The 27,470-nt window shown below is 48.3% G+C and overlaps 1 protein-coding gene and 1 non-coding gene across 7 annotated transcripts in view; one reads left to right on the top strand and one right to left on the bottom strand.

Moving 5' to 3' along the window:
* Window positions 1–27,470, top strand: part of PCSK6 (proprotein convertase subtilisin/kexin type 6) — a 190,256-nt gene that overhangs the window by 47,697 nt on the left and 115,089 nt on the right. For all 6 annotated transcript variants that reach the window (XM_060293711.1, XM_060293713.1, XM_060293712.1 and 3 more), the window contains exons 3-6: window positions 13,880–13,990; window positions 14,508–14,651; window positions 16,060–16,136; window positions 18,389–18,477. In XM_060293711.1, coding sequence (XP_060149694.1) covers window positions 13,880–13,990; window positions 14,508–14,651; window positions 16,060–16,136; window positions 18,389–18,477 — 421 coding nt within the window. The remainder of the gene's footprint in view (window positions 1–13,879; window positions 13,991–14,507; window positions 14,652–16,059; window positions 16,137–18,388; window positions 18,478–27,470) is intronic.
* Window positions 771–843, bottom strand: TRNAG-CCC (transfer RNA glycine (anticodon CCC)). Its single transcript has one exon. It is a non-coding gene; the product is annotated as a tRNA-Gly (tRNA).

The following is a 27,470-nucleotide window of genomic DNA, read 5'->3' as shown; positions in this document are numbered from 1 at the left end:
GAATATGTGATATGTCACAGGGCATTGAGCGCTATGAGGGACAGTGAAGTTCACGTGAGAAGCAGTAGCAGCCCCAACAAAGAAATGAGGCCATTGGTAAATCGTAGTTTTAGAACATGGAAATCACCTTCTCTTAAAAGCAATGTGTGAAATGTTCACTTGGGCTCCAAAGCTGGCACGTGTCACTCCTTCAGTGATCCCCAGAGAACATGGATAATAAAGTTTCCTTGGGGAAATTGGCCTTGGTGTTGTCCCAAGCCACCCCACTGATAATCGTGGATACTTTTGTGTTGGCAGAGCTGGGGGTAGTGGGAGAGATGGTGTATCCCTGAGAACTGTACCTAAAACATTTCTCCAGGACATGACCTTGTGGTGGTCTGGTTTTAAGAACATGAGGAAGTGGTCCCTGTGAAACTAATTCGTGCAGTTGGGCTCTGACAAGGTAGACATGTAGTGTATGATTCTGAGTTCATTTTATAGGTGGGTAGAAGGATGGATGGATGGAAGTGTGGGTGGGTGGACAGACAGAAGGAGATAGATAGCAAATATTGTGCTAATACCATTCTTCCTTCATAGCAGGGAAAGGAATTTAATGTTTTTGTTTTGTTTGTTTGTTTGTTTATTTATTTATGCATGGATGCATACTGCATCAGGTCTTAGTTGTGGCATGCTGGATCTTTTAGTTGCAGCACGTGGACTTCTTATTTGCAGCATGCGACTCTTACTTGCAGCATGCAAACTCTTAGTTTAGGCATGCATGCAGGATCTAGTTCCCTGACCAGGGATCGAACCTGGGCCCCCTGCATTGGGAGCACAGAGTCTTACCCACTCGACCACCAGGGAAGTCCCAGGAATTTAATGTTTATGAAGGGATTAGTATGTGCTCAGGCAGCTTACATGCATCCTCCCACCTGACCGTTTGGGGCTGTGTTTATACCCGTGTGTGTTCATGCCATGGAGCTTGAGGGAATGCTTTTCAAAGGGGCTGGTGTATTTTTTTTTCCTCTCGGAAGCAAAGCCAGGTGGTAGTAGCTCATTCCCACAGGATGGGGCCACTGGAGAAGGGCCAGCAGACCCGAATCACCGTAGAGCTGAGTGCAGAGTGCCCAGCCCGTCACCAAAGACATGTGGGTTCTATGCGGCTGCGGGGTCGGGGGAGGCGGGGTGGGGGGGCTGAGGTTCGCAGTGACCAGTCACCTGTCAGAGTGCGGAGACGTTTCTAAGCTAGGAAGGCAGTTGCTGCAGTGCCCTCCACAATTTCTCTTAAGCAAGCAGTGGTCTGTCTTGTGAGGACGGCATGCTTGTTCTCTGTCCAAAGTCTTCGGAGCTATCATTCCCACAGAGGGAGTCACAGTGAGGTGCGCGCTGTTTGCATGGGGGAGCCCCTGCCCGCCCCCAGCCCTGTAGAGATGTGCAATGAGAAGAGGATGGGACAGTGGATTTCTTGGTCCCCTTTCTGTCACTGACGAGGGTTCTTAGCCTCCTAATCAAAAGAAATTGATAAAAGGCCAGACAAGAAATTCAGGCAAGGCTTTATTGGGGCCCCGCTGCAGCAGAGGGGAGCGGGAACAAACAACAGGTACCGTTGCTAGCTCCCTGATGGGGGCTGAGCCTGTTCCTTATATGGGGTGAGGGTAGGGGTTGTCCAGAATTCGGGCCAGAGGGGTGGCTTAGGTGGCAGTGAGTGCAGGGGCCACGCACAGTACCCTGCGTTTGCTCCTGATCCCTGCATTTGCTCCCCGCTCTTCAGAAGTGGCAGTTGGGTTTTCGGTCTTTTTGTATCTTGCTGTCCCTAAATTGCCCCAGCTGTGCACGCATGCAGTTACTTTTTTAGTCCCTTGTAGTTTCTTTGTATTTTGTCGCTTGAGGAGACGTTTGTCCAGGTGCAAGCACTACGGCAAAGGGTCCCAGGTCCCAGCCTGTCTCATTTCCTGAGGGATTTTGGAGAATGAAGCTGTTTCTCAGTTGTTAGAACTATTTCTATTAGTTAGACGTAATCTGTGTTTTAGCCCCCCCCCTACTCTTTTTTAGTGATTAAATTTTAAAACTCTTAAAGGTATTCAACTCAACTCCTCCATCCTTCCTTCCAAAAATATTAATTATGCACCTGCTGGGTGTGAGGCCCTGTGCCCCAGGGGATGCAGAGATGCCCGCCCAGCGGGTCTCCGCTCTGTCAGCACCAGCGGAGCAGGATACTGCAGCCCGAGCATCCCGCTGAGGAGAATTCCGGGCGGGCCCCAGCCAGCCTCCTCCAAGGCATCTGAGATGATGGGCTTGGGCATTGTGGGTGGGTTCAAAGTACGGCATTCAGTCTGGGTCTGAGGGCAGGGTATTCCGGTCATCAGCTGTGTCCTTGAAGGAAAGAGCAGGAAGGAGAGACTTCCAAAGGCTATGGCAGTTAAGTTTTTCAAATAAGAATCCCCTTTGTACAGAGCTTCTTAATAAGCTCCTGGCAGGGCCGCTATCAGACCATCCTGCCAATAAAGAGGAAAGAGAGAAAAGGTAAACAGCCCTCACATTCCAGCACCGCCTGCGACTCCCACGTGATTGGCTGATTGTTTCCTACAGTTCTAATTAAATGCTTAGCCCCAGGGAACGCACATAGACATCTGAACCCAATTCCGAATACAAATTCAGAATTGTGACTGAAATGCCTCTGTTTAAATCAGTCTAGTTTTAATGCAAACCAAATCAATTAGCTGTCACTCTAATATTTACTCTACCTAGTCGTTCCAGTGAAATATTGGGTAAAATTAGCTATTTTACAAAAGTGTTTAGTGTTACCTTGTCCTGCAGCACCAGGACATTTTCCCACATGAGCAAAGCATTTTTGTGTCACCTTCTCGATTGGAGAGTTGTGTAATTAATATTATTGAGAAAGGGAAAAGATGATTTAATATTATTCAGAGTCATTGGAATGCGGTTGCCATCGTGTTTGAATGACCAAACTGGAGATGAATGTTATAGGGTTTAGGATAAAGCTCAATCGAATGCAGATGGTATTTTATTTTAATTAGCTCCAGTCCCTATTGTATAAAATTGCTTTGATAAGTGATGGAATTTACAATCCACCCCTGCTTCGTGTGAACGCTGATAGAGTGTACATTTGGTGAACGAAATGGAAGCAACACGCGAGCGGGAGGGAAGATCTAAGACTTCAGCCACACGTGCACGCACGTTTATTAAGCATCCCTTGGCTCCGATCTTGCACCAGCACCGTGCGGTTGTTTTCCTTCCATTCTTAATCACCTTTACTTGATGTTTTTAACCACCTTTGGAAAGGGCCATTTTGCTCGAAGGGGTTTGTGGACCAGCCCTCTCCTTGGGAGAACAGCCCGACTGTTCTCAGGGTGCAGTATCAGTCACTGGGTTTTTCCCAGGGCTGTCATTTAAGCCAACTGAGGGCATTTGTTTTTAACTTGTTCTTTTGCCAAAAGTCGGGAGAAGGGTGGATGTTACTGAAGCACCAGCCAATAGCTGTAAGGGCTCCCAAATTTTTTAAAAATTACTTGTTCTGATTACGTTCCAAGCTGGCTTATAGTTCGACACTGCTGCTGCATCTTCCAACCCTTACATTTTAGAATGATGACTCTGGTTCAGCCCTTCCCTTGCGTGCTCAGCCAGATGGATGACGGAAATGGGAGGATAAAGATGTTATTGGGGGGCCCTCGGTGGCTCCTTCCGGGGTGGTGGGAGGCTTCGGGTTGACGCTTTGTTTCAGTCCTTCAACGCTCAGGAGCTGGAAACTGATTTCCAGGGCCGGAGTGGGCATTCTGTTTTGTAGGATGGGACTTTGCCCCAGAGTGTAATCAGAGCTCAGGTTTTTTTTTTTCCCAGCAGTGATGCAACGTTTAAGCAGATCTTTCCATTAACCACAGAGGGAATTTTATCTGACAGTCTTGTGTGCTAGAGCCATTTGGAGTGCAAACAAACAAAAAGTTCCTGGCAAATACCAGCACATAGACAGGAAGTGACCACATTGATCTGGGGGTTGATGAACTGCGAGATGGGCTGGGGGGAGGGTGGGCTGCCACACGGGGCCCGACAGGTTCACCCGCGTGGGGACAGCAGGGCTTCAGCTGTCTCTTCACGTTTCAGCACAACCCTGCTGGGTCTAGTGAACTGGACGCTACCAGTTGGTAAGCAGTTAGGATTTTCAAATAGGCTTTAAAAGATGGTGCTTTATGATTTCACCGGCAGGCTTGACGCTTCCACTTAGATGCCTCCAAGATGTCTCAAAGTCACCGCATCCCAAAGCCGAGTGACCATCCCTGACCGCACCTCTGTCTCACAGAGAAGCCACCCCCTGCCCCATGCCCGTTCCCCACCCTCCGTCCACCACCCATGCAGCCCGTGCCCCAGGCCTGTCCTCTGGCACCTGGACGCTGCACGGCCCCTCTCACTGGCCAGCTGTGGGCATCCTTGCCCAACACCAGTCTGCTCTCCACTGTCCCGAGGGAGCCTATGAAACACGCCTGTCATGGTGCCACCGCCCCTGGGAATGCCCTGCCCAGGTCCCCCTTGGTCTGGCCTCCCTGTGGCCCCTGGACCCCCGCCACGCTGGCCTTTAAGATCCTCATCGGATGACATTTGCCCTTTCCCCCTGCGCAGCCTTTGCACATACTGGCTACCCCTGTGTCTCTCTCTGGTCTCGGCCTGTGCATCCCCGCCACCGGGAGCTGGCTCAGCGGCTGCTCCTAGCGGTTGGGTGTCAGCGCTCTGGGTCTGCGAGGTCCCCTCAGCATCTGCCTTCCCCAGGGACTCCAGGAGCGGAGGGGTCGTGACTGTTCAGATCTTGTCCCAGCACGGAAGTGACAGGGCCAGAGTGCGTCTGGCCGTGTTCGCAGCTGCCCGCTGCTGCAGGGGACGTACCATCTTAAAGGGTTTAGTGGTCACTTGGGCGTCCCCCTGCCTGAGGTTCCCAGCGCCGTGAGGGTGGTAAGGAGCCCATCCATCGGCTCTCGGCCCCCACTTTGTTCCTGTAACGTCTGTTTCCTGGCCGCCTTGGAGACAGTGCCAGGACCGCAGGCCCAGGTGGGAGCGAGGAGGGGTTTCATTTGCTGGGGATCCAGTAATGACAGGGACCAGGGACACGGCTGGTGGGAGCTGCAGGTGGTTCCAGGAGGCCTGGAGCGCGAGGCCGGGCAGAAGCCGTGAGAGGCAGGGCGATGGGGGGCGGGGGGAGCTCGGCGTGAGACGCACACAGCCCGCCTTGTGCCGGGGGGTGTCACGTTCTCCAGGGCCAGGGCCGCCCTCACTTGCTTTCACTCCAGGTCCGGCAGGCTACCCAGTAAATAGCAGACGGACCCTTAGTCAGTGTTTATTGAAACAGATCTCAGTTTTCAGGGAGTAGGTTCACGTAGCAAGTTGTATCTGTTACCATTTGCTCATCAACTTCTTTTTACCTAAAGGACTTTAGAAGTATCTTGTGGCCTTGGTTAAATTGTGACAAAAGCCTTGAAGAGGGCTTGAGTTCACCAGGCTGCAGAACGACAGACATGGGGCCAGCCGGGCAGTGTGCTGACCGGCGTCCGACTGGTGACCGTGGAGAGCAGGGCTCCTTCGGCCGCCTGTCCGTCCTGTGTGAGTGGAGGCAGGTGATTCTTGGGGATGCGGTGCTTCCCGTCAGAGCCCTGATTTCCCGAAGTCCATTCATGTTTCCCAGTATTAGCAGGAGGAGTGGTGCCGGCTCTCACCAGCTGTAAGTGGTCACCTTTTGGCCCGTGTAGTTCAGCTTGGGTAGAACGAATTCGAGAAGTGGCCTGTTGAGGAAAGGGGGACAGGCCTGGGTCCCCGCTTGCCTCTGTGATGTGGGAGGAGGAGGGGGAGGTCTCCTAGGCTGAGTTAGATCAGATTTTTGGTTCGTCTTCCTTCTCCTCTGCCTCTTCTACTGCCCTGACTCATGGATTTCCATAGCAACCCGGCATCTCCTCCCCACCCCAGGTGGTACCCTCAGGAGGGCTTGAGCGTCTCCCTGAGACATAATCTAACAAGGCTGTTTAACCATCACTCGCTTGTGGGGCTGGTGCCCTCTGCCCCAGGAAGATAAGCGTGGGAGTATCAATCCTCGTATGCAGTCCGACCCCAATCCACTTGCCACCTCCACGAGCCCAGCTGAGTCCCATGCTTCTTACCCATGTCGGAATCACAGGCCCCTCTGCAAAGCTGATGGAAGTTGTGGACATTCTCTCTCTCCAGAGGAGAAAAGAAGTCATGTGCTCATGTCCACGCTGCTCTGCATACAGCTTTTGGGGGTTCCTGGGACGTAAGCCTGCCCTTCCGTCCTCTAGGATCTCTGGGCCCCAGGCGGGAAGTCCCCAGCTTGACTACCACTCAGCTCCTACGTTCCTGAACCATTGCCTGTCCTGAGAGAAGGACCGCCTTGCAAACTGTAAGGTGACGCGCACTTGTCAGGGAGGATTATTTTCCTTTCTTTGAATCCTCACTTGGCGAGTTAACTTCTCAGTGCTCTTCAGCTGGTGGGAAGTTGACCCAACACGTGTTGGGACAGTTGTTGAGAGCAGTTGGTGTTGACGGGACTTGAGATGTAAGGGTCCAGGCTGCTGAGTGCAGGGGTCACGGAAATGGGCTGGTTCGGCCCCTCCCTCAGCTGGAGGCTGAGGCACAGAGGACGGGGTCAAAGGTTGACCTTCCCCCATGCTCCCGCTGCACTGTTCTCTCCTGGAAGAGGCCTGAGGATCTGGGGGCCCCTGGACACTTGGGGGTCTGGCCTCTGACATCTTCCAAGGATTTGCCTTGATCTGCAGGCAGGGCTGCCTCTGTCACAGCAAACGGTGGAGGGAATCCCTGTCCTTACACAGTGACAGAATGAAATGTCCTTTGATGAAGATAAGGGGAAAAGAAAAGGGAAAGCTGGCCAGAGCTGTCTCCCTTGCCCTGGACACAGCTGTGCATGAACACGAACCCTAAATAGAACGCACTGCTCTTCCCCTCGCACCGGTGGAGATCTGGAGGGTATGGGGACGAGGATCTCGGAGAACAGCCTTTGTTGCCTTAGCTCCCTCTTAGAGTAAAGCCCTGGAGCCCCTTCTAGGACCTACCAGCTCCTAAAGATGCCCTGGGGCTTCCCGAGCCTGGTGGAGCCCGTTAGAGGTCGACGGCTTTAGGGCAGAGCGTAGGCGTGTGGTGGCTTTGGGTGGAATGCAGGGGTCATTCATGCTCTCTCTGGTGGCCTTGGCTCCTAGGAGGAAACTTGAAAACAACGTGACAGCAACCCCCTTTTGCGCTTGTTGAACCCAGGACTGATGTGCCAGGCTGCCTTCTGTTCTGGCAGTGTGCCCGTGGCCCCGGGAGGAGGATGCGCTGGGGCTGCCCAAGGCGCGCCTGCCTAGACGACGCTCGGACAGCTGTACGACCGGCAGTGCAGATTGGGATCCTGCTCGTTTACATGGCTTCTTTCTAAGCATCTTTTTATTTTTTTTAAAACATAAAGTTTTTTAAGGGAATAGTTTATTAACATTCTTTTTTTTAAAAAATATTTATTTATTTATTTGGTTGCACCAGGTCTTAGTTGCGGCAAGTGGGCTCCTTAGTTGAGGCTCCAGGGCTCCTTAGTTGTGGCATGCAAATGGGATCCAGTTCCCTGGTCAGGGATTGAACCTGGGCCCCCTGTATTGGGAGCGCAGAGTCTTATCCACTGCACCACCAGGGAAGTCCCTCTAGCATCTTTTAAGTTTACCTCCTCTTATCTACAGAGCGACTTTCAACAGATACCGAATTTTAATTTGACTTCTCAAGAAGAAAGCTGGAGGAAGCGTTGCCTCCAAAAGAAAGCGTTGCTCTTCATCTCATCATGAGAAGATGATAAAGTCTTCGTGACAAGAATGTTTAACAGGAAACATACAGAAAATGGATAAAAGGAAGAGGGTCAGAGTGAAGTCCCACCTTCAAAATATGACTTTGAAGAGGTCAAGACACTTTATACAGGTTTATAGAGGTTTGCCCAGGAGAGATACTCTGTGTTGAGCTGGGGTTGCAGGTGACAAACCTTGCTCTTGTCCAAAATCACTGATCTTCCACAAAAACTCCACGGAGGTCACCTGAGGGTCATGAAGACCCAGTCGCACTGTCTACTCCAAAGTGTTTCTGAAAGTCTGACTGTGGTTACAACATATTTTATACCTGAAGCGTATTCATTTAACTTCATTCCTTCGTTCAGGGAGCATTTAGTGAACTCCTCTGTATACTGTGCATCACCCGGCACACAGAAGTATAGCGGTGAGTGAAACACAGCCCACGTTGTCCGCACGGGCCAGTGGGGAGCAGAGGGTAGTCACACCGACCCTGGACACATCCGACCACAGCTGCGGTCCGTGCCGGACAAGTCAGGTCAGGGAAGCCCCTCGTCCCTGGCAGAGACACACCTAACTTTGCAGCGTCAGCTTTCAATTTGCCTTTTCAGGAAGAAGGAGGACAGGAGATCTTTGCCAGCAGATCTTTGCCGAGCAGGTCCCTGTTACAGGCAGGTGTTGGCTGAGAGCTGGAGAAACAAGCGTGACGGAGACGCATCCCTCCCTCTGGGGGAAAATGGGCTTCTGAACAGATGATGTCCATGTCCTGGGGTGGAGGCAGCGTCACCACGCACACACCTGTGGGGGCACAGGAGCCCGGGGGGCCACCCTGGCCTCCCTGAGTGTCAGGGAAAGATGCCAGGTGGGGAGGGTTAAAGTGGAACACAAGTAAGTTGGCCCAGTGAAGGGGCACCGTGAGAGTCAGGCCTGCGGGTGGGGGGTAGCCGGGGGGACGAGAGGCGGGGCTGGAGGAGGCCCTGGTTGGGGGTCAGACCGCATCATGCATTGGTCATGGGGCAGGGACACCCCAAGAGTCACGTGACCATCCAGATGCCAGGGGATCGTTGCCATGGTGAATCTTGGGGATGGGATCCTGACCCCTTGAGGAGATGGAATGTGTGACACTCGTGTTGGAGAGGATCCCAGCTTTGTTCTGACTTGGGGGACAGGTGGGCTTTAGTGCTGATGAGTTACGAGAATCAGGAGGGTGAGAGGGACCTGGGTATAGGGGGCAGGACCCACTTTGGGGCAGCTTTAGTTTCAGAGAACGGCGGGGAGAGGTGTCCAGGGCCCTGAGATGTGCAGGGGAGAGCCGTTAGGGTGGGGGCTGCAGGCTTGTGTGGGTGAGGCTGCCAGCCAGAGCTGGGTACACTGGGATGGCCATTCTGTTCTGGTTTTTCAGATACTGGGGGACTTCCCTGGTGGTCCGGTGGCTAAGACTACACGTTCCCAATGCAGGGGGCCCAGGTTCGATCCCTGGCCAGGGAACTAGATCCCACATGCCGCAACTAAGAGTTCGCATGCCGCAACTAAAAAGATCCCACATGTCACGGCAAAGATCCTGCACGAAATTAAAAGAAATAAAATTTTGGGTAAGAGCTGCTGCCTTGAGTCCCACCCCCGCTCCAGTGCTTTTCCTGCAGCCTCAGCCCATCCTCTGGGGGCCTCTGGATCCTCCGTTTAGCAGGACAGCCTCATGGATTCTCAAACATTTAAAATCTCAACCCTGATCAAGGCTGTGATTTAAACCTGTATCAGTCTCCCAGGGTGGCTGTAACAAATGACCAACAACTGGGTGGCTTAAAACAACAGAGATGCGTTATCTCACAGTCTGGAGTCCACAAGTCTGAAGCTAAGGTGTCGGCAGGGCAGTGGTCCCTCTGAGGGCTCTCAGGGAGCGTCCTTCCTTGCCTCTTCCAGCTCCTGGTTCCAGATGCTCCTCAGCTTGTGGAATCTGTCTTCACAAGGCCCCCTCCTCCTGTGTCTCAACCTCCCTTTGCCTGTCCTTTGTAAGGACACTTGTCATTGGATTTAGGGCACAGCATGACCACATCGCCAGAGCTTTAACTTAATTACATGTTCAAAGACCCTTTTCCCAAGGGAGGCCACATTCACTGGTTCTGGGTGAATGTACCTTTTGGGAGGCCACCAGTCAACTCTCTACAAAACCTAAAGAGAGTGATGTGGAATGAGCAGGGCCTTTCTTCTCAGCGATATTTCCCCTTCCTTCACTCCAGTGATCTGAAGGCTTTGCAGAGTGATTGGTTCTCTTCCTAAGAAGCTCAGCTCTTACCACGCACGCTTAGTCGCAATGTGTATTTTAACGTGCCCCAGGCCCACTCATTTGCAGGCTTACCCAGGTTTAGGACTTACCTTCCAAGTATATTCCTATGGCCTTGAAAGGCAGACAGTGTGTACCGCTGTCTGCCCCCTGCCTTTTTCACCAAGAGAAGGTCTGAACACCTCCTCAAGGAGTTCTGAGGGATCTGATGAGCAGAGCACGAACGAAGCTACAGTGTGAAGTGACAGCCGGGCAGACTGCCAGCAAACTATGACGACTTTCCTCTTGCACGAGCCCTCTCCGGGGAGGAAGCGTACTGCCAGTTCTCCTGAGCATCTCAGGTTGCTTTTCCTCGTAGAGATCATCACAGGAAGAACATCACAGTCTGGCCCCCTCCCAGCCTGACTCTCCCCATCACCACCAGCTCACCGCTTGTATTCCTTCCTCTGCAGTTTTTTGGAATAGCTTCAGAAGGATAGGTGTTAACTCTTCTCTAAATGATAGAATTCGCCTGTGAAGCCATCTGGTCCTGGGCTTTTGTTAGTTGGAAGTTTTTTAATCACAGGTTCAATTTCAGTACTTGTGATTGGTCAGTTCCAGCTCACCGTCTGTTTGCGAGCTCTGCAGAAGAATGAATTCCACGAGTGACACACGTCCTTAGGGATCCTGAACTGTGTGTTCCTTTGTCATAAAGAGCATCACTGTTCGTGATGAGGGTACCCTTTGGGAAAGCGAAAGTTTCAGGCACTTGGATTTGGGTCATTGGCACCCCTGACCTTCCCGGAGAGGCCAGCTGGCTCTGGGTTCCAACCTGAGGGGCCCCTGAAGCAGAGCTCTGGGTCTGAGCTGGAGGGTGGGACAGGGGCCTTGGTCCTGGATGGGAACCAGTGGTATTTACACTCATACTCATGTTCCTAGAACCTAGCGCCGGACACACAGTGAGACTCAGTGCAGCTTTGGTGAGCGAATAAGGGACCACGGGGGTCGTGCTCTCCAGAGAAATCAGGGCAAATCTGGGAAAGGCCAGGATGATGGGATCCAGGAGCCCCCGCCCTTTCCTGGAGTTGGGTGAGAAGCAAGGCAGTGGCTGGAGCCTGGAGAGAGGAGACGGGGAGCAGGCTCTGACCAAGTGACTGCTGGCTGAGTCAGCCTCTGTGACTGGGAGGTCACCTGTGAATCCACCTCCACAGACCTGGCGAGTAATTTGTTATATCCAGTTCCATTGGCCTACAGTGCCTGGCTGTCTCTCAGAGTCTTACAATGACCTGTCTCGGGAGAGGGCTGCCCCGGGACCACGCCACAGGGAGAGCCTCCAGCTCTGCCGTGGGCCCTGGGCCATCACAGCCGACCCTCAGAACTGTGTGTTAAGTTGGGTTCTTACCCAGAGCCCAGGAACGACTGGAGGCCAGGTGCCCTCACTCTTTTATCCCACTAGGGGATTGTTTTGTGACTTCTGGCAACATGCTTCCCCATGTCACCTGCCTGATTCGGGGGAGTCACCTACTCAGGCTTGGAAGAGGAGGGTTCACCTCCTCTGGGACAGGAAGTAAAGCCTGGTGGGCACCACAGTTGGAAGGCACTGGTGCCAGTAAAATGGGTAGTGAGTCAGCCAGGCAAGGTGGACGGGAGCATCCCGGGAGCTAGGAGCTGTCAGTGGCTTGCCTACCACTGTACTTTGCAACAGGTTGCCTAGCAGGTTAGGAAATACAGTCTTAGGTTTTTGATACTGAGTAAAAGCTTTCTGGTTCAGGCAGTAATATATGAGGAAGTTGCAAAATGCCATCAGAGGGTGTTATGAGCAAAGTATCTCACTGTACAGTTTTATTTTCCATGGAAGTATCTATCAGTGGCAACTATAAATGATCCAGGACTTGGGCCTGGGCTTGTTCTAGTGCCTAATCCAAATTGTTTTTGAGCTCTTTGTGGCATTTCCCAGGAAGCTGATCTACTGGTGTTTTGCAGACAAGTCACATTGGTGGGGGGACAGGCTGTGATATTTCTTTCTAAGCATTTTGTCCTGGTGACCAACAATGCCTTGAGATCAGTCGTCACTCTTAGATGTGAATGAAGCTGTCCTCTCCTCCCTCAGGACCATGTGGGGAGGTCGAGGCTGAGCGGTCTGAGGGGAGCAGCTTGACCCTCGGACTTTGTGCTTTCATTCCCCTGGGGTCACCGGCCTTGGCCTGGCCTCCAGGTCAGCCAGGGTCCCCCATCATCACCCTCCCGGAGGCTCCATCCTCCTTCTCCCCTTCACCTTCTCTGCCCTGGGCCACCTGTTGCCTTCTTGGAGCCTGCATCACACCCTGTGCTGTGTGGTGGGAGCCCCTGACTGGAGCACAAACTTCTGAGAGCAGGGCCTGCTGCCCCCATCCTGCCCATCTCAGCCCCCTGTGCAGAGCTAAGCCCCAGCGGGAGGTGTACTGAATCGGGGGCCCATAGCAGCAGGACCAAGAAAATGTTTCGGTTCAGGGCACAGGGATTCAGGTCCCACATCTTTTAAAAGTGAAAAAACTCAGACTTCCCTGGTGGCGCAGTGGTTAAGAATCTGCCTGCCAACGCAGGGGACACAGGTTCGAGCCCTGGTCTGGGAAGACCCCACATGCCGTGGAGCAACTAAGCCCGTGCACCACAGCTACTGAGCCTGCGCTCTAGAGCCCGCGAGCCACAACTACTGAGCCCACGTGCCACAACTACTGAAGCCCACACGCCTAGAGCCCGTGCTCCGCAACAAGAGAAACCACCGCAATGAGAAGCCCATGCACCACAACGAAGAGTAGCCCCCGCTCGCCGCAACTAGAGAAAGCCCGAGCGCAGCAACGAAGACCCAACACAGCCAATAAATAAAAAAATAAATTTTAAAATAAATAGGTAAATAAACAAAAGTGAAAAAACTCTTCCACCTTGAAAAACTCTTACACACACACACACACACACGTGAGGATAACACAGCCATGTGCGAAGCTGTGATGTGCATGCTTTATATGCCAGTTTATATGCCAGTGCTCCCTCATGACAAGCCACAATGATGCCCGTCATACAGGTGAGGCCAGGGAGGCTAAACGACTGGGTCACACAGGTGGTGAGTGTGGGGCTGGCTTTTGAATCCAGGCAGCCTCCTGGATTCCTGCTCTTAAATAATATTTATCCTGCCTCTCAAGCTTTTTTCCTTGGTTGTGAAGGCAGATCATGCCGATTGAAAGAAGTTTATAAAACCCTTAAAATAATTTTAAAATTTTAAATGAATAATAGTGTCACCATCAAGGAATTGCTGCTATTAATAGTTCGCTGTATCCCTTTTTAGGTTTTCTGTACATGCTCTGGTACCATGTTTGCAGAAGCTGCTAAAAATGCCAATATATGGATTATCACAATTAACCGTATCCTCCCTGTAAAACATTTTACTTCCAACTCCTGATCACCATTTGACCGGTTTCTCCCCTCTCTTCACTCTTTTCATACCCTTGCACGTATTTCCTTTTAATTAGGGACAAGGGTCACCAGAGAATCTGTTGGCAACTTCACAAGGTCTTTTTTTTTTTTTTTTTTTAGTAGAATCATTTCAAACTCTATGAGAGTGGTCCTATTCCCTCCCCTACAGACCCAGACTAGTTCTTGTCTTTCAAATATGATCACTTGAAGTGAAAACATCTCCTTGGAATTTACCATCCAAGACATCTAATAGACACAGATGTTCATGGAAAAGGACAGCTGGAGCACCTACGAGGAGGCCACATGAAACCAGGAGATCGTTTTTAAAACAAAAATAACTGCGTTTCTCCCCTGGTAGGTGAAATGGCTCCAACAACAAGAAGTTAAACGCAGGGTGAAGAGACAGGTGCGAAGTGACCCTCAGGCCCTTTATTTCAACGACCCCATTTGGTCCAACATGTGGTACATGGTGAGTAGGGCGTGGGCCTCTCTGTCCCTGGAGCGTTTGCAGTGCTGTGTTTCTGAGATGGGTCAATTTCCCCCAACAAAGCTAAATTCTCATGACAGCTCCAAACAGACACACTTCATCTGAGTGTAAAACTCCTGTTTTAATGCTGTGAGGTGCAAGCTTTCTTGTGAAGTTTTTTTAATTATGTGAAAGTCCAAGGGGAGGGGCTCTTTGAGCAGGGGAGCGATTGGCTGCACGGTGTATGAGTCACTACATGGTGAGTAGTGAACAGAGCCCCTGAAGGGCGGTGGGTGTCCTGGGAAAGTGATGGACAGATTGCCGGGGCAGAAAAAGCAGTAGACCCTGCACATGGACCGTTCCCAGAAATGGGTGGTAGAAAGAGGGTTCTGCTCTATCAGGCACGGGAAAGCATTTTCTCCGTATTCCCTTATGAGCATAGGAGCACCTCTGCTGGGTTTGCAGGTCTGTGTCAGGTGTGTCTGTGGTGGGGGGGGCTTTGTGTCTTCTTTGCCTGCAGCATTGTGGCGACAAGAACAGTCGCTGCCGATCAGAAATGAATGTCCAGGCGGCGTGGAAGCGGGGCTACACGGGAAAAAACGTGGTGGTCACCATCCTGGATGATGGCATAGAGCGGAATCACCCCGACCTGGCCCCAAACTATGTAAGTCAAGCCTTAAAACTGGCAACTGGCATGCAGAGATTCAACTGCGTGGGTCATTAAACAAGGACACATTTATAAAACGATAAGGTGCCTACCCCTCCCTATATCAGACAGTACAGAAAACTGACAGGGTGGGCTGGTGAACCCAGCTCCCCTGCTACCCGGAGCCAGGGGTTCGCAGAGGGATTCGTTCACATGTTAGAGGATTCACATGTACTTCTGGGAGCGGGTCCTAAGAAACTCAGAGACGTGTGCATGGAGGTCGCCATCAGATCAACATCAGCGACGTGAGAAATGGCAGGGTTAAGACGTGGGCTTAGGACCCAAGCTGCTGGGGCTCCTGTCCTGGCTCTGCGGCTTATTAATTCTGAGACCCCGGGCAATTTACTTGACTTCTCTGTGCCTCGGTGTCACATTCTGTAAAATGGGGTTAGTAACAGGACTACTACCTCCTCGGGTAATTGTGAAGATTAAATGGCTTCATAAATGTAAAGGAGAGAGCCCAGCACATAGTAAATGTGAGAAAGGTATTTAGTATTCTGAGGCCCCTGGGGTACAGTCTTGTCTTAATTTCTGCTGTACAGCAAATATGCATATATATATATTTTTTTCATGTTCTTTTCCATTATGGTTTATGACAGGATATTGAATATAGTTCCCTGTGCTATACAGTAGGACCTTGTTGCTTATCCATCCTATATATACTAGTTTTCAAAAGATGACAGTTTTGAAGTCAACCATCTGGAGAGCTTTTATAATGTGTTTTAAGAGGATGTTAGGATATTACACGAATACTATGATTATAAGTATATACGCAAAAACATGCATATTAAAAATATAAGATGAAGGACATTCTGACACTTGCTACCACGTGGATGAACCTTTATCTGATGCACGTGACCACATGGATCAGCCACATCGATGAAGACATTATCTAGGTCACAAAAGGACAAGCACTGTACGCTTTCACTTACATGAGGTCCCTAGAGGAGTCGAATTCATAGAGACAGAAAGTAGATGCTGGGTGCCAGGGGCTGGGGAGGGGGATGGGGAGTTCGTGTTTCATGGGGACAGAGTTGTAAGTTTTGCAAGATGAGAAGCGTTCTGTGGATGGATGGTGGTGACGGCTGCCCAGCAGTGTGAATGTACTTAAAGCCATTGAACTGTGCACTTAAAAATGGTTAGGGTGGTAAATTTTGTTATGTGTATTTCCCACCATAATATATATACAAACATATATATATGTATACAAAATTTTATATATATATATATATATATATAAAGTTATAGTAAGGGAGTACCAAGCGTGCATTTTTCTCTGTTTCCAATTGAGGCATAAAAACAATTTAAAGCAGGGCTGTGATATGCCAAGCCATTTCTCTTCGGTCACGAGGGTTTCATTTCTTAGGATTCCTATGCGAGCTATGACGTCAACGGAAACGATTACGACCCGTCTCCGCGATATGATGCCAGCAATGAGAACAAGTATGTCACTTGGTCACTTGGCCGGCCCCTCCTTGCTTCCCTTTCCGTCTCCCTGCAGTCACTGTTGAGCTGGCCCACAGTCGGGATCCTGGAACCGTGACGGGTCAGAGGCACCTCTCCGGCTGCCTGGCTGGGTCTGGGGCTGAGCCAGGAGCCAGCCCCGCACAGCCCTTCAGGCACAAGGCAGCCTCAGTGGATCCGGCCCCTTCCTAAGGGGCGTCACCCCTGATGGTCAGCTAGCAATGGATGTTGGACCAGCATTGTTCCTGTTCAAAACACTGTTGGATTTGAAAAGAGTAACCCTTAAATCTCGTGGTCTCCACAGCCGGCTGTGTTCAGACCACAGTGCATGGGTCAACAGCCGAGCCTTTCTGAGTCTGTCTGTGACCTCACGAGGGAGGTGGCAGAAGAGTGAATGATGCTGGGTAAATCGGGGCCCAGATCCTGGGCCTGGCTGTGTGCCTCTGTGCAGGCTGGGTGATGTCTCGTGGCCTGAGGCTCCCCATGCCCCAGGGCTGTGGGTGGGAGTCGGGTGATGGGTGAGGGACACACACGGAGGGTGTTCAGTCAGTGACGCTTGTGATCGTCACTTTGCAAATGAAGGCGGGAGGTCTGGAGAGATCAGGTGACTCGGCTCCGTGGGTGGCAGCCCTGGGGGTGATGTCCACTTTCCCCAGCCCAGCCCTAGAGCTTGTTTGCTGTGTCCTGCCTGTCGTTTCTCAGTCAGCATGCCCCATGCCCCATGCCCCAAGCTCTTCTCATTCTTCCAAAAATATTTAGAGAAGAACAGAAGCTGTTTCTTTCTTCTCCACTGTTTTTTTGGTTTTGTTTTGTTTTGTTTTTAATTGTATTTTATTTGTTTTAGTTGTGCCGGGTCTTAGCTACAGCTCACCAGTTCCTTTAGTTGCGGCATGTGTGCTCCTTAGTTGTGGCTGGCGGGCTCCTCAGTTGTGGCATGTGAACTCTTAGTTGTGGCATGCATGTGGAATCTTAGTTCCCTGATCAGGGATCGAACCCATGTCCCCTGCATTGGAAGGTGGATTCTTAACCACTGTGCCACCAGGGAAGTCCCTTTCTTCTCCACTGTTGACACGACGCTTGCCAAGGTGTGTCTTCGTCCATAATATCTTAGGTTGTGGTTGATTTGATTCTGGGGTTCAAATCCTGGTGCCCACAGGGTGCCGTGCAGGGAGGCTCGGCCGGCAGACGCAGTCAGCACGACGGACCACGGCGCTCCAGGGAGCCTGCAAAGGCCCCAGCCTCACGTCCCCAGGTGCCCTTCCCACTCAGCCACCAGCACACCAGTGGTGCAGGGCGCCTGGTCTCCCAGCCCCGAGTGCAGGGAGCCAGGAGGGATAATCCAGACACTGCACAGTGATCCATGAAGGGCAGGATTGAATGCTGAGTGGGACGGTGGGCTGCGTGACTTGGGAGCAGCCCTGGCTGTGGGCGCACGAGGTCCAGAGGACAGAGGGCTGCCTCCCCAGGGCTAATGCATGAGCCCTGGACTAGTTTCAAAGGTGGTTTTAAAGTTGACTCAGTGATTCTGATCCCCTGTGGACTCTTCTCAGAGATATGCTCCTTAAACTCGCCGGTATTTTTTGGCTTCTGCTGGAGGAACTGACCCGGTGCAGCATGTTGCAGAACGGGGTCATTACCCGAGGGGAGCGATCTGTTTTTCAGGTGGCCTCTTCCTAGTCTGTCCACCGCCACTGAGTGTTCCATTTCGAGCTTTCTTCCTCGGCTCCTGCTGCAATGGCCGTGGGAAGGGTGGGGGGGCTGCCCGAGGGGAGCATGGGGTGGGAGGAGGGGGACACAAGAGGACACAGGATCTAGGGTCTCGTGTGTTCTTACTTCAGCTCGGCAGCCAGGCAGGCGTCCACGCTGTGTTGTCAGTCGCGGGGACGCAGAGCTTGGGAGGAGGGATGCTTGGGCCCCTGGCGCCGGAGCAGGAGACTCAGCCTGATGCGGGAGCATCGTGTCTGCAGGGCGGCGGGAAGGCCTTGCCAGCCTACGGGGTGCGGGGTGGGGGTGGGGAACGGGACGGTCCAGGCCCGTGCAAAAGCCCACTTGATGCCCCTCCCGGAGCAGCCATCAGAGGGCGCGGGGCGATGGGAAGGGATGTGGGGAGAAGGCTTCAGCATCCTCCCCGGGCTTAGGGATAATGACTCTTCTTGCAGGAGAGCTGAGCAGGGCTGAACCCACTGCAAGGTGCTGGCGGAGTCCTAACTTCGTTTTTTCCTTTGCCTCAGACACGGTACTCGCTGTGCGGGAGAGGTCGCCGCTTCAGCCAACAACTCTTACTGCATCGTGGGCATCGCGTACAATGCAAAAATCGGAGGTAAGGCCCAGGAGTGTGCTGCCTGGGGGCTCGGGCCTGGGGCAGGGGTACTGCACGTGTCCCTCCTGCGAGTCTCAGCAGTGGCACTTCCGTTGGCCTCGGTGGCCGAGTCAGACCCCGGGCCTGACCTCACGCTGCCAGGGGCCTGGAGGCAGAGGTGTTGCTCACTGGTTTGCCTGAAAAGCCTCCGCGGGTCCTGTGGGTCCGGCTGCTGACTCACCGCTGTCAAGCAGACCAGTCCTAATAGGCCGACTGGGTCCCCTCCTGCTGCCCATCCTGCCCTCCCTCTGACTCTCCCAGCAGGGTTTACGGTTTTCACTTGGGACGAAGGCCTTTCCTTGGCCCCAACTCCCGCTCGAGCATCCTGGCCCACTGCTCCTGCCCTGTCCCTCGGCTTTAGCCAGAGGACATTTGTCATAGTGTCCCCCGGAGATGCCCGGTCTCCCCTGTTTATGACGAGCTGGTAACATTTGCCTCACCCCAAAAACCTCTCCCCGCTGCTCTGTTCTGCTCAGTCCACCCATGACTTATGGCCTCTCACGCCCTCTCTGCTCCACGGAGTGCTCCCCAAATCCAGGTGTCCCCCCTCGTCTTGTTTACTGAGGGAGGTCAGCCTTCCAGGTCCCTTTAAGGAGCACGACTGACCCTGGGTGTCTCTGGCTCTGTTGTTTGGTTTCTCCATTTGTGAGTCAAGCTTCTTTTGTTAGGATGGGGCTGTAGAGCAGAGTCACACGTCTTCCATGCCCCCCGCCCCTGCCCCTGCCCCCGCCCCCTGAGCCTGGCAGATTGACAACTCAGACTGGCAGACAGTAAGTCAGTAAGTCCTCTGCAGTGCCTGGTAGGTGCGCATCACTGAGCTGGCACTGAGCAGGTGTGACCGGGGCAATGAATTGTCCTCGACCGTCCACTTAGCCTTGGGGCACTGGCTCTCGGTTTGGAGGTGCTCACATGCACACTGATGGCCATGCTGGGATGCCTTCCTGGGGTGTGGCCTTCTCTGCTGCTTTGTCTTTGTGGAGGTGGTTTAGCTCCCTCAGCTCTACTACGAGCAGCACAAGGTGGAGAACTCTGGGTCACGAGTCTTTGGGGAATTTCTTGAGTTTTGAAAATAGGGTCCCCAGCTTTCACTTATTTAGGACCCTCTGCCTGCTGTTTCCCTTGGAAACCTTTGAAGTGGCTGGGATTTAACCAGCCATCATTAACCACCAAGGGCGTGTCCTGCAGAACAGATCAGGAGACTGTCACCTGGCCTCACTTCTTTGTGGATAGTTCTTTTACGTTGAGATGTGTAAGTTCTCCTTGGAGCTCTTGATGAGTGAAGAGCCACGAGAAGTCTCTCTGGCTGACCTGGGTACCAGTTCCACTCCCACCACCCACTGGCTCTGTGTCCTTGGACAACGGGTATAAACTGTCTGTGACACGGGGTTGGGTTTGCAATGGAGACATAGTGTGGGCTTGAGGTTGGCATTGACCCAGGGAACCCGTAACAGCCACGTCTCCAAGGCTGCTGCATACAGCTGTAGCCTCTCAATACAGGCAGCCGCACCTCTTCCTGCCCCTCCCTCCAAGCCCACCTCTGGACAGGGCAGTCTTCAGGCACCTCTAACATAGCTTCTCTCTCCACATGTTGACACAAAGCAGGGAATTTCTCTGAGATGCCCCTGGTGTGACCATGAGCTCTACTTTTTTATACCTTTTTTATTTTTAAAGTTGTTGTTCAAGAGATTAAAATGGATATCCTAATTTATTCCAATCTATGTGGAATTAATATTATACCACTTCACGTATAGTATATAAACCTAAAACATTATTTGAGTTCACACTCACTGTTGTTCTTTATGCCGTTGTTTTTGTGTTTTACTTCATATATTATAAACCCAATGTTTATTCTTATTTAAACAGTTGGCTTTAAAATACTTATGGAAAGAAATATACTTACCTACATGTTTATCAGTCCCAGTGCTCTTCCTTATTTTCTGGCTTCATATTTCTTCTGACTGGCTTCAATTTTTCTTCAGCCTGAGAATTTCTTTTAGTATTTTAGTATTTCTTTACATGTAGGTATGCTGGCAAGAAGTCATCTTAGCTTTTAGGTGAAATTTATCTAAATTTCATCTTCATTTTTGAAAACAATTTTACTGAACACAGAATTCTAGGCTGACATGTTTTTCTTTCAGCCCTTTAAAGATGCTATTCCATTGTCTCTGGCATCCATTGTTTCTGATGATGAGTCAGTTGTCATACTTACCTTATTGTTGTTCCCCTTTATGTAACGTGATTTGTTCCTCTGGCAACTTTTTTTTTTTTTCTATCTGTGCTTTGTCTGTGACTATAATGTCCCTTGGTGTAATTTCTTTCATATTGCTCCAGCTTGGGGTTAGCTGTGCTTCCTCCTGGGTAATTATTCATATTACTTCTTTTCTAAATCAAATTTGGAAAAATTTCTGTCAGTACTTTTTGCAATCCTGTTTCCTCTCTTTTCTCTTTGGGCACCAATTATACTTGTTAGATTGCTTGATATACCTCACAGGTTGAGGCTGTGTTCATTTTTTAAAATCTTTTTTTATCTGTGTGCTTCAAATTTGATAATTTCTTTTGCACTGTCTTCTTCAGGTTCACTAATCCTTTCTTTTGTTGTGTCCAATCTGTTGTTGATTCCAAATGATTTTTTTTTCTTTTCTACTCAGATATTGTGCTTTTCTGTTCTGTGATGTCCATTTGGCTTTTTTTTTTTTTTTTAATATTTTCAAATCTTTTCTTACATTTCACTTCTCTTCACCCATTATACCTATATATTACTTTGGACTCTTTAACATACTTATGAGTTATTTTACAGTCTTTTATACTAATTCCAATACCTAAGTCATTTGTGGGTATGTTTCTTTTTTTTCTTTTTCCTATGGAATGCCTTCTTCACTTTTTTCTTTTTTCATATCTTTGTTGGACTATAATTGCTTTACAGTGTTGTGTTAGTTTCTGCTGTATAACAGAGTGAATCAGCTACATGCATATGTATATCCCTATATCCCCTCCCTCTTTTGTCTCCCTCCCACCCTCCTTATCCCACCCCTCTAGGTGGTCACAAAGCACCAAGCTGATCTCCCTGTGCAGGGCAGCTGCTTCCCACTAGCTATCTATTGTATATTTGGTAGTGTATATATGTCAGTGCTACTCTCTCACTTCGTCCCAACTTACCCTTCCCCATCCCCGCGTCCTAAAGTCGATTTTTACATCTGTGTCTTTTTTCCTCTCCTGCCCCTAGGTTCATCAGAACCATTTTTTTTTAAGATTCCATATATATCTGTTAGCATATGGTATTTGTTTTTCTCTTTCTGACTTACTTCATTCTGTATGACAGACTCTGGGTCCATCCACCTCACTACAAATAACTTAATTTCATTTGTTTTTATGGCTGAGTAATATTCCATTGTATATATGTGCCACATCTTTATCCATTCATCTGTCGATGGACACTTAGGTTGCTTCCATGTCCTGACTGTTGTAAATAGCGCTGCAGTGACCATTGTGGTACATGACTCTTTCTGAATTATGGTTTTCTCAAGGTATATGCCCAGTGGTGGGATTGCTGTATCGTATGGTAGTTCTATTTTTAGTTTTTAAGGAACCTCCATACTGTTCTCCATAGTGGCTTTATCAATTTACATTCCCACCAACAGTGCAAGAGGTTCCCTTTTCTCTGCACTCTGACCAACATTTATTGTTTGTAGATTTTTTGATGATGGCCATTCTGACCGGTGTGAGGTGATACCTCATTGTAGTTTTGATTTGCATTTCTCTAATGATTAGTGATGTTGAGCATCTTTTCATGTGTTTGTTGGCAGTCTGTATATCTTCTTTGGAGAAATGTCTGTTTAGGCCTTCTGCCCATTTTTGGATTGGGTTGTTTGTTTTTTTGATATTGAGCTGCATGAGCTGCTTATATATTTTGGAGATTAATCTTTTGTCAGTTGCTTCATTTGCAAATATTTTCTCCCATTCTGAGGGTCGTCTTTTCGTCTTGTTTATGTTTTCCTTTGCTGTGCAAAAGCTTCTAAGTTTCACTAGGTCCCATTTGTTTATTTTTATTTCATTTCTGTAGGAGGTGGGTCAAAAAGGATCTTGCTGTGATTTATGTCATAGAGTGTTCTGCCTATGTTTTCCTCTAAGAGTTTTATACTGTCTGGCCTTACATTTAGGTGTCTAATCCATTTTGAGTTTATTTTTGTGTATGGTGTTAGGAAGTGTTCTAATTTCATTCTTTTACATGTAGCTGTCCAGTTTTCCCAGAACCACTTATTGAAGAGGCTGTCTTTTCTCCATTGTATACTCTTGCCCCCTTTATCAAAGATAAGGCGACCATATGTGCATGGGATTATCTCTGGGCTTTCTATCCTGTTCCATTGAGCTATATTTCTTCTTTTGTGCCAGTACCATACTGTCTTGTTTATTGTAGCTTTGTAGTATAGTCTGAATTCTGGGAGCCTGATTCCTCCAGCTCCGTTTTTCTTTCTCAGGATTGTTTTGGCTATTCGGGGTCTTTTGTGTTTCCATACAGATCGTGAAATTTTCTGTTCTAGTTCTGTGAAAAATGCCATTGTTAGTTTGATAGGGATTGCACTGAATCTGTAGATTGCTGTGGGTAGTATAGTCATTTTCACAATGTTGATTCTTCCAATCCAAGAACATGATATATCTCTCCATCTGTCTGTGTCATCTTTAATTTCTTTCATCCATGTCTTATAGTTTTCTGCATACAGGTCTTTTGTCTCCTTAGGTAGGTTTATTCCTAGGTGTTTTATTCTTTTTGTTGCAGTGGTAAATGGGAGTGTTTCCTTACTTCTCTTTCAGATTTTTCATCATTAGTGTATAGGAATGCCAGAGATTTCTGTGCATTAATTTTGTATCCTGCTACTTTACCAAATTCATTGATCAGCTCTAGTAGTTTTCTGGTAGCATCTTTAGGATTCTCTATGTATACTATCATGTCATCTGCAACAGGGACAGTTTTACTTCTTCTTTTCTGATTTGGATTCCTTTTATTTCTATTTATTCTCTGATTACTGTGGCTAAAACTTCCAAAACTATGTTGAATAACAGTGATGAGAGTGGACAACCTTGTCTTATTCCTGATCTTAGAGGAAATGGTTTCAGTTTTTCACCATTGAGAATGATGTTGGCTGTGGGTTTGTTATATATGGACTTTATTATGTTGAGGTAGGTTCCCTCTCTGCCTACTTCCTGGAGAGTTTTTATCATAAATGGGTGTTGAATTTTGTCAAAAGCTTTTTCTGCATCTATTGAGATGATCATATGGTTTTTCTCCTTCAATTTGTTAATGTGGTGTATCACGTTGATTGATTTGCATATATTGAATAATCCTTTCATTCCTGAGATAAACCCCACTTGATCATGGTGTATGATCCTTTTAATGTGCTGTTGGATTCTGTTTGCTAGTATTTTGTTGAGGATTTTTGCATCTATGTTCATCAGTGATACTGGCCTGTAGTTTTCTTTCTATGTGGCATCCTTCTCTGGTTTTGGTATCAGGGTGAGGGTGGCCTCATAGAATGAGTTTGGGCGTGTTCCTCCCTCTGCTATATTTTGGAAGAGTTTGAGAAGGATAGGTGTTTGCTCTTCTCTAAATGTTTGATAGAATTTGCCTGTGAAGCTATTTGGTCCTGGGCTTTTGTTTGTTGGAAGATTTTTAATCACAGTTTCAATTTCAGTGCTTGTGATTGGTCTGTTTATATTTTCTATTTCTTCCTGGTTCACTCTGGAAGGCTGTGCTTTTTTAAGAATTTGTCCATTTCTTCCAGGTTGTCCATAATATCGGCATATAGTTTCTTCCAGTAATCCCTCATGATCCTTCGTACTTCTGCAGTGTCAGTTGTTACTTCTTTTTCATTTCTAATTCTGCTGATTTGAGTCTTCTCCCTTTTTTTCTTGATGAGTCTGGCTAATAGTTTATCAATTTTGTTTATCTTCTCAAAGAACCAGCTTTTAGTTTTATTGATGTTTGCTATTGTTTCCTCCATTTCTTTTTCATTTATTTCTGATCTAATCTTTATGATTTCTTTCCTTCTGCTAACTTTGGGGGTCTTTTTGTTCCTCTTTCTCTAATTGCTTTGGGTGTAAGGTTAGGTTGTTTATTTGAGATGTTTCTTGTTTCTTGAGGTAGGATTGTATTGCTACAAACTTCCCTCTTAGAACTGCTTTTGCTGCATCCCATAGGTTTTGGGTCGTTGTGTTTTTATTGTCATTTATGTCTAGGTATTTTTTGATTTCCTCTTTGATTTCTTCAGTGATCTCTTAGTTATTTAGTAGTGTATTGTTTAGCTTCCATGTGTTTGTATTTTTTACAGATTTTTTCCTGTAATTGGTATCTAGTCTCATAGCACTGTGGTTGGAAAAGATACTTGATACGATTTCAGTTTTCTTAAATTTACCAAGACTTGATTTGTGACCCAAAATACGATCCATCCTGGAGAATGTTCCATGAGCACTTGAGAAGAAAATGCATTCTGTTGTTTTTGGATGGAATGTCCTATAAATATCATTTAAGTCCATCTTGTTTAATGTATCATTTAAGCTTGTGTTTCTTATTTATTTTCATTTTGGTTCATCTGTCCATGGGTGAAAGTGGGGTGTTAAAGTCCCCTACTATGATTGTGTTACTGTTGGTTTCCCCTTTTATGGCTGTTAGCATTTGCCTTATGTATTGAGGTGCTCCTATGTTAGGTGCATAAATATTTACAATTGTTATATCTTCTTCTTGGATTGATCCCTTGATCATTTTGTAGTGTCCTTCTGTGTTTCTTGTAATAGTCTTTATTTTAAAGTCTATCTTGTCTAATATGAGAATTGCTACTCCAGCTTTCTTTTGATTTCCATTTGCATGGAATATCTTTTTCCATCCCCTCACTTTCAGTCTGTATGTGTCTCTAGGTCTGAAGTGGGTCTGTTGTAGACAACATATGTATGGGTCTTGTTTTTGTATTTATTCAGCCAGTGTATGTCATTTGGTTGGAGCATTTAATAATTACCTTACGTTTAAGGTAATTATTGATATGTGTGTTCCTATTACCATTTTCTTAATTGTTTTGGGTTTGTTTTTGTAGGTCTTTTCCTTCTCTTGTGTTTCCTGCCTAAAGAAGTTCCTTTAGCATTTGTTGTAAAGCTGGTTTGGTGGTGCTGAATTCTCTTAACTTTTGTGTATCTGTAAAGGTTTCAATTTCTCCATCGAATGTGAATCAGATCCTTGCTGGGTAGAGTAATTTTGGTTGTTGGTTTTTCCCTTTCATCACTTTAAACGTGTCCTGCCACTCCCTTGTGGCTTGCAGAGTTTCTGCTGAAAGATCAGCTGTTAACATTATGGAGATTCCCTTGTATGTTATTTGTTGTTTTTCCCTTGCTGCTTTTAATATTTTTTCTTTGAATTTAATTTTTGATAGTTCGATTAATATGTGTCTTGGCGTGTTTGTCTTTGGGTTTACCCTGTATGGTACTCTCTGTGCTTTCTGGACTTGACTATTTCCCATGTTAGGGAAGTTTTCAGCTATAATCTCTTCAAATATTTTCTCAGCCCCTTTCTTTTTCTCTTCTTCTTCTGGTACCTCTATAATTCGAATGTTGGTGCGTTTAATGTTGTCCCAGAGTTCTCTGAGACTGTCCTCAATTCTTTTCATTCTTTTTTCTTTATTCTGCTCCCTGGCAGTTATTTTCAGCATTTTATCTTCCAGCTCACTTATCCGTTCTTCTGCCTCAGTTATTCTGTTACTGTTTCCTTCTAGAGTATTTTTAATTTCAGTAATTGTGTTGTTCATCATTGTTTGTTTGCTCTTTAGTTCTTCCTGATCCTTGTTAAGTGTTTCTTGTATTTTCTCCATTCTGTTTCCGAGATTTTGGATCACCTTTACTATCATTACTCTGAATTCTTTTTCAGGTAGGTTGCCTATTTCATCTTCACTTATTTGGTCTTGTAGGTTTTTACCTTGCTCCTTCATCTGTAACATATTTTTTTGTCGCATTTTTTTTTTTTTTTTTTTTTTGATGGGTGGTGCTGTATTCCTGTCTTACTGGTTGTTTGGCCTGAGACGTCCAGCACTGGAGTTTGCAGGCAGTTAGATAGAGCTGGGTCTTGGTGCTGAGATGAGGACCTTCAGGAGGCTGCACTCCAATTGATATTCCCTGGGGTCTGAGGTTCTCTGTTAGTCCAGTGGTGTGGACTCAGAGCTCCCACCACAGGCGTTCGGGCCTAACTTCCGGCCTGGGAACCAAGATCTGGCAAGCTTCATGGCACGTTAAAAAAAAAAAAAAAAAAAGGAAGAAAGAAAGGAGCAGTACAATAAAAAACAGTGGCGCAGTGGTTGAGAGTCCACCTGCTGATGTAGGGGACACGGGTTCGTGCCCCGGTCCGGGAAGATCCCACATGCTGCGGAGCGGCTAGGCCCATGAGCCACGGCCACTGAGCCTGCGTGTCCGGAGCCTGTGCTCCGCAACGGGAGAGGCCACAATAGTGAGAGGCCCACGTACCGCAAAAAAAAAATAAAAAAATAAAAAATAAAATTAGGATAAAAAATATATTAGGAAAAATAAAACTATAATTGAAACAGCTGCAACAAAGTGAAATAAAACCACAGCAGAAAAAAGAAAAAAAAAGGGTGGGTGGGGGCAAAAAGCCAAAAGGAGAGATCACTAACAAAGTATAAAGAGTAAAATAAAATTAGAAGAATAAAAGATTTATTAGGAAAAATAAAAATATAAAAGAATCAACAACAGTGAATCAACAAGGTAAAACAGAATCCCAGTGTAAAAGAGGAAAAAAAAAAAGCCTTGGCTATGGGGGTGTTTAGGCCGGGGGGGGGGGGCGGGGGGTGGAACTTAGGCAGGGGTGGGGTTTAGGGTGGGGCAGGACCTAGGCGGGTGGGAGGGGTGATGATTGAGCGTGGGGTGGGGCCTCTGCTTAGGACCTGAGTGAAAGGGGAGAGGCAGCA

Source organism: Globicephala melas, chromosome 2 (genome assembly GCF_963455315.2).
Source record: "Globicephala melas chromosome 2, mGloMel1.2, whole genome shotgun sequence".
In the NCBI taxonomy this organism is placed as follows: domain Eukaryota; kingdom Metazoa; phylum Chordata; class Mammalia; order Artiodactyla; family Delphinidae; genus Globicephala; species Globicephala melas.
The sequence above is the reverse complement of the archived record's forward strand: the minus strand, read 5'-3'. Positions and strand labels throughout refer to the sequence as shown.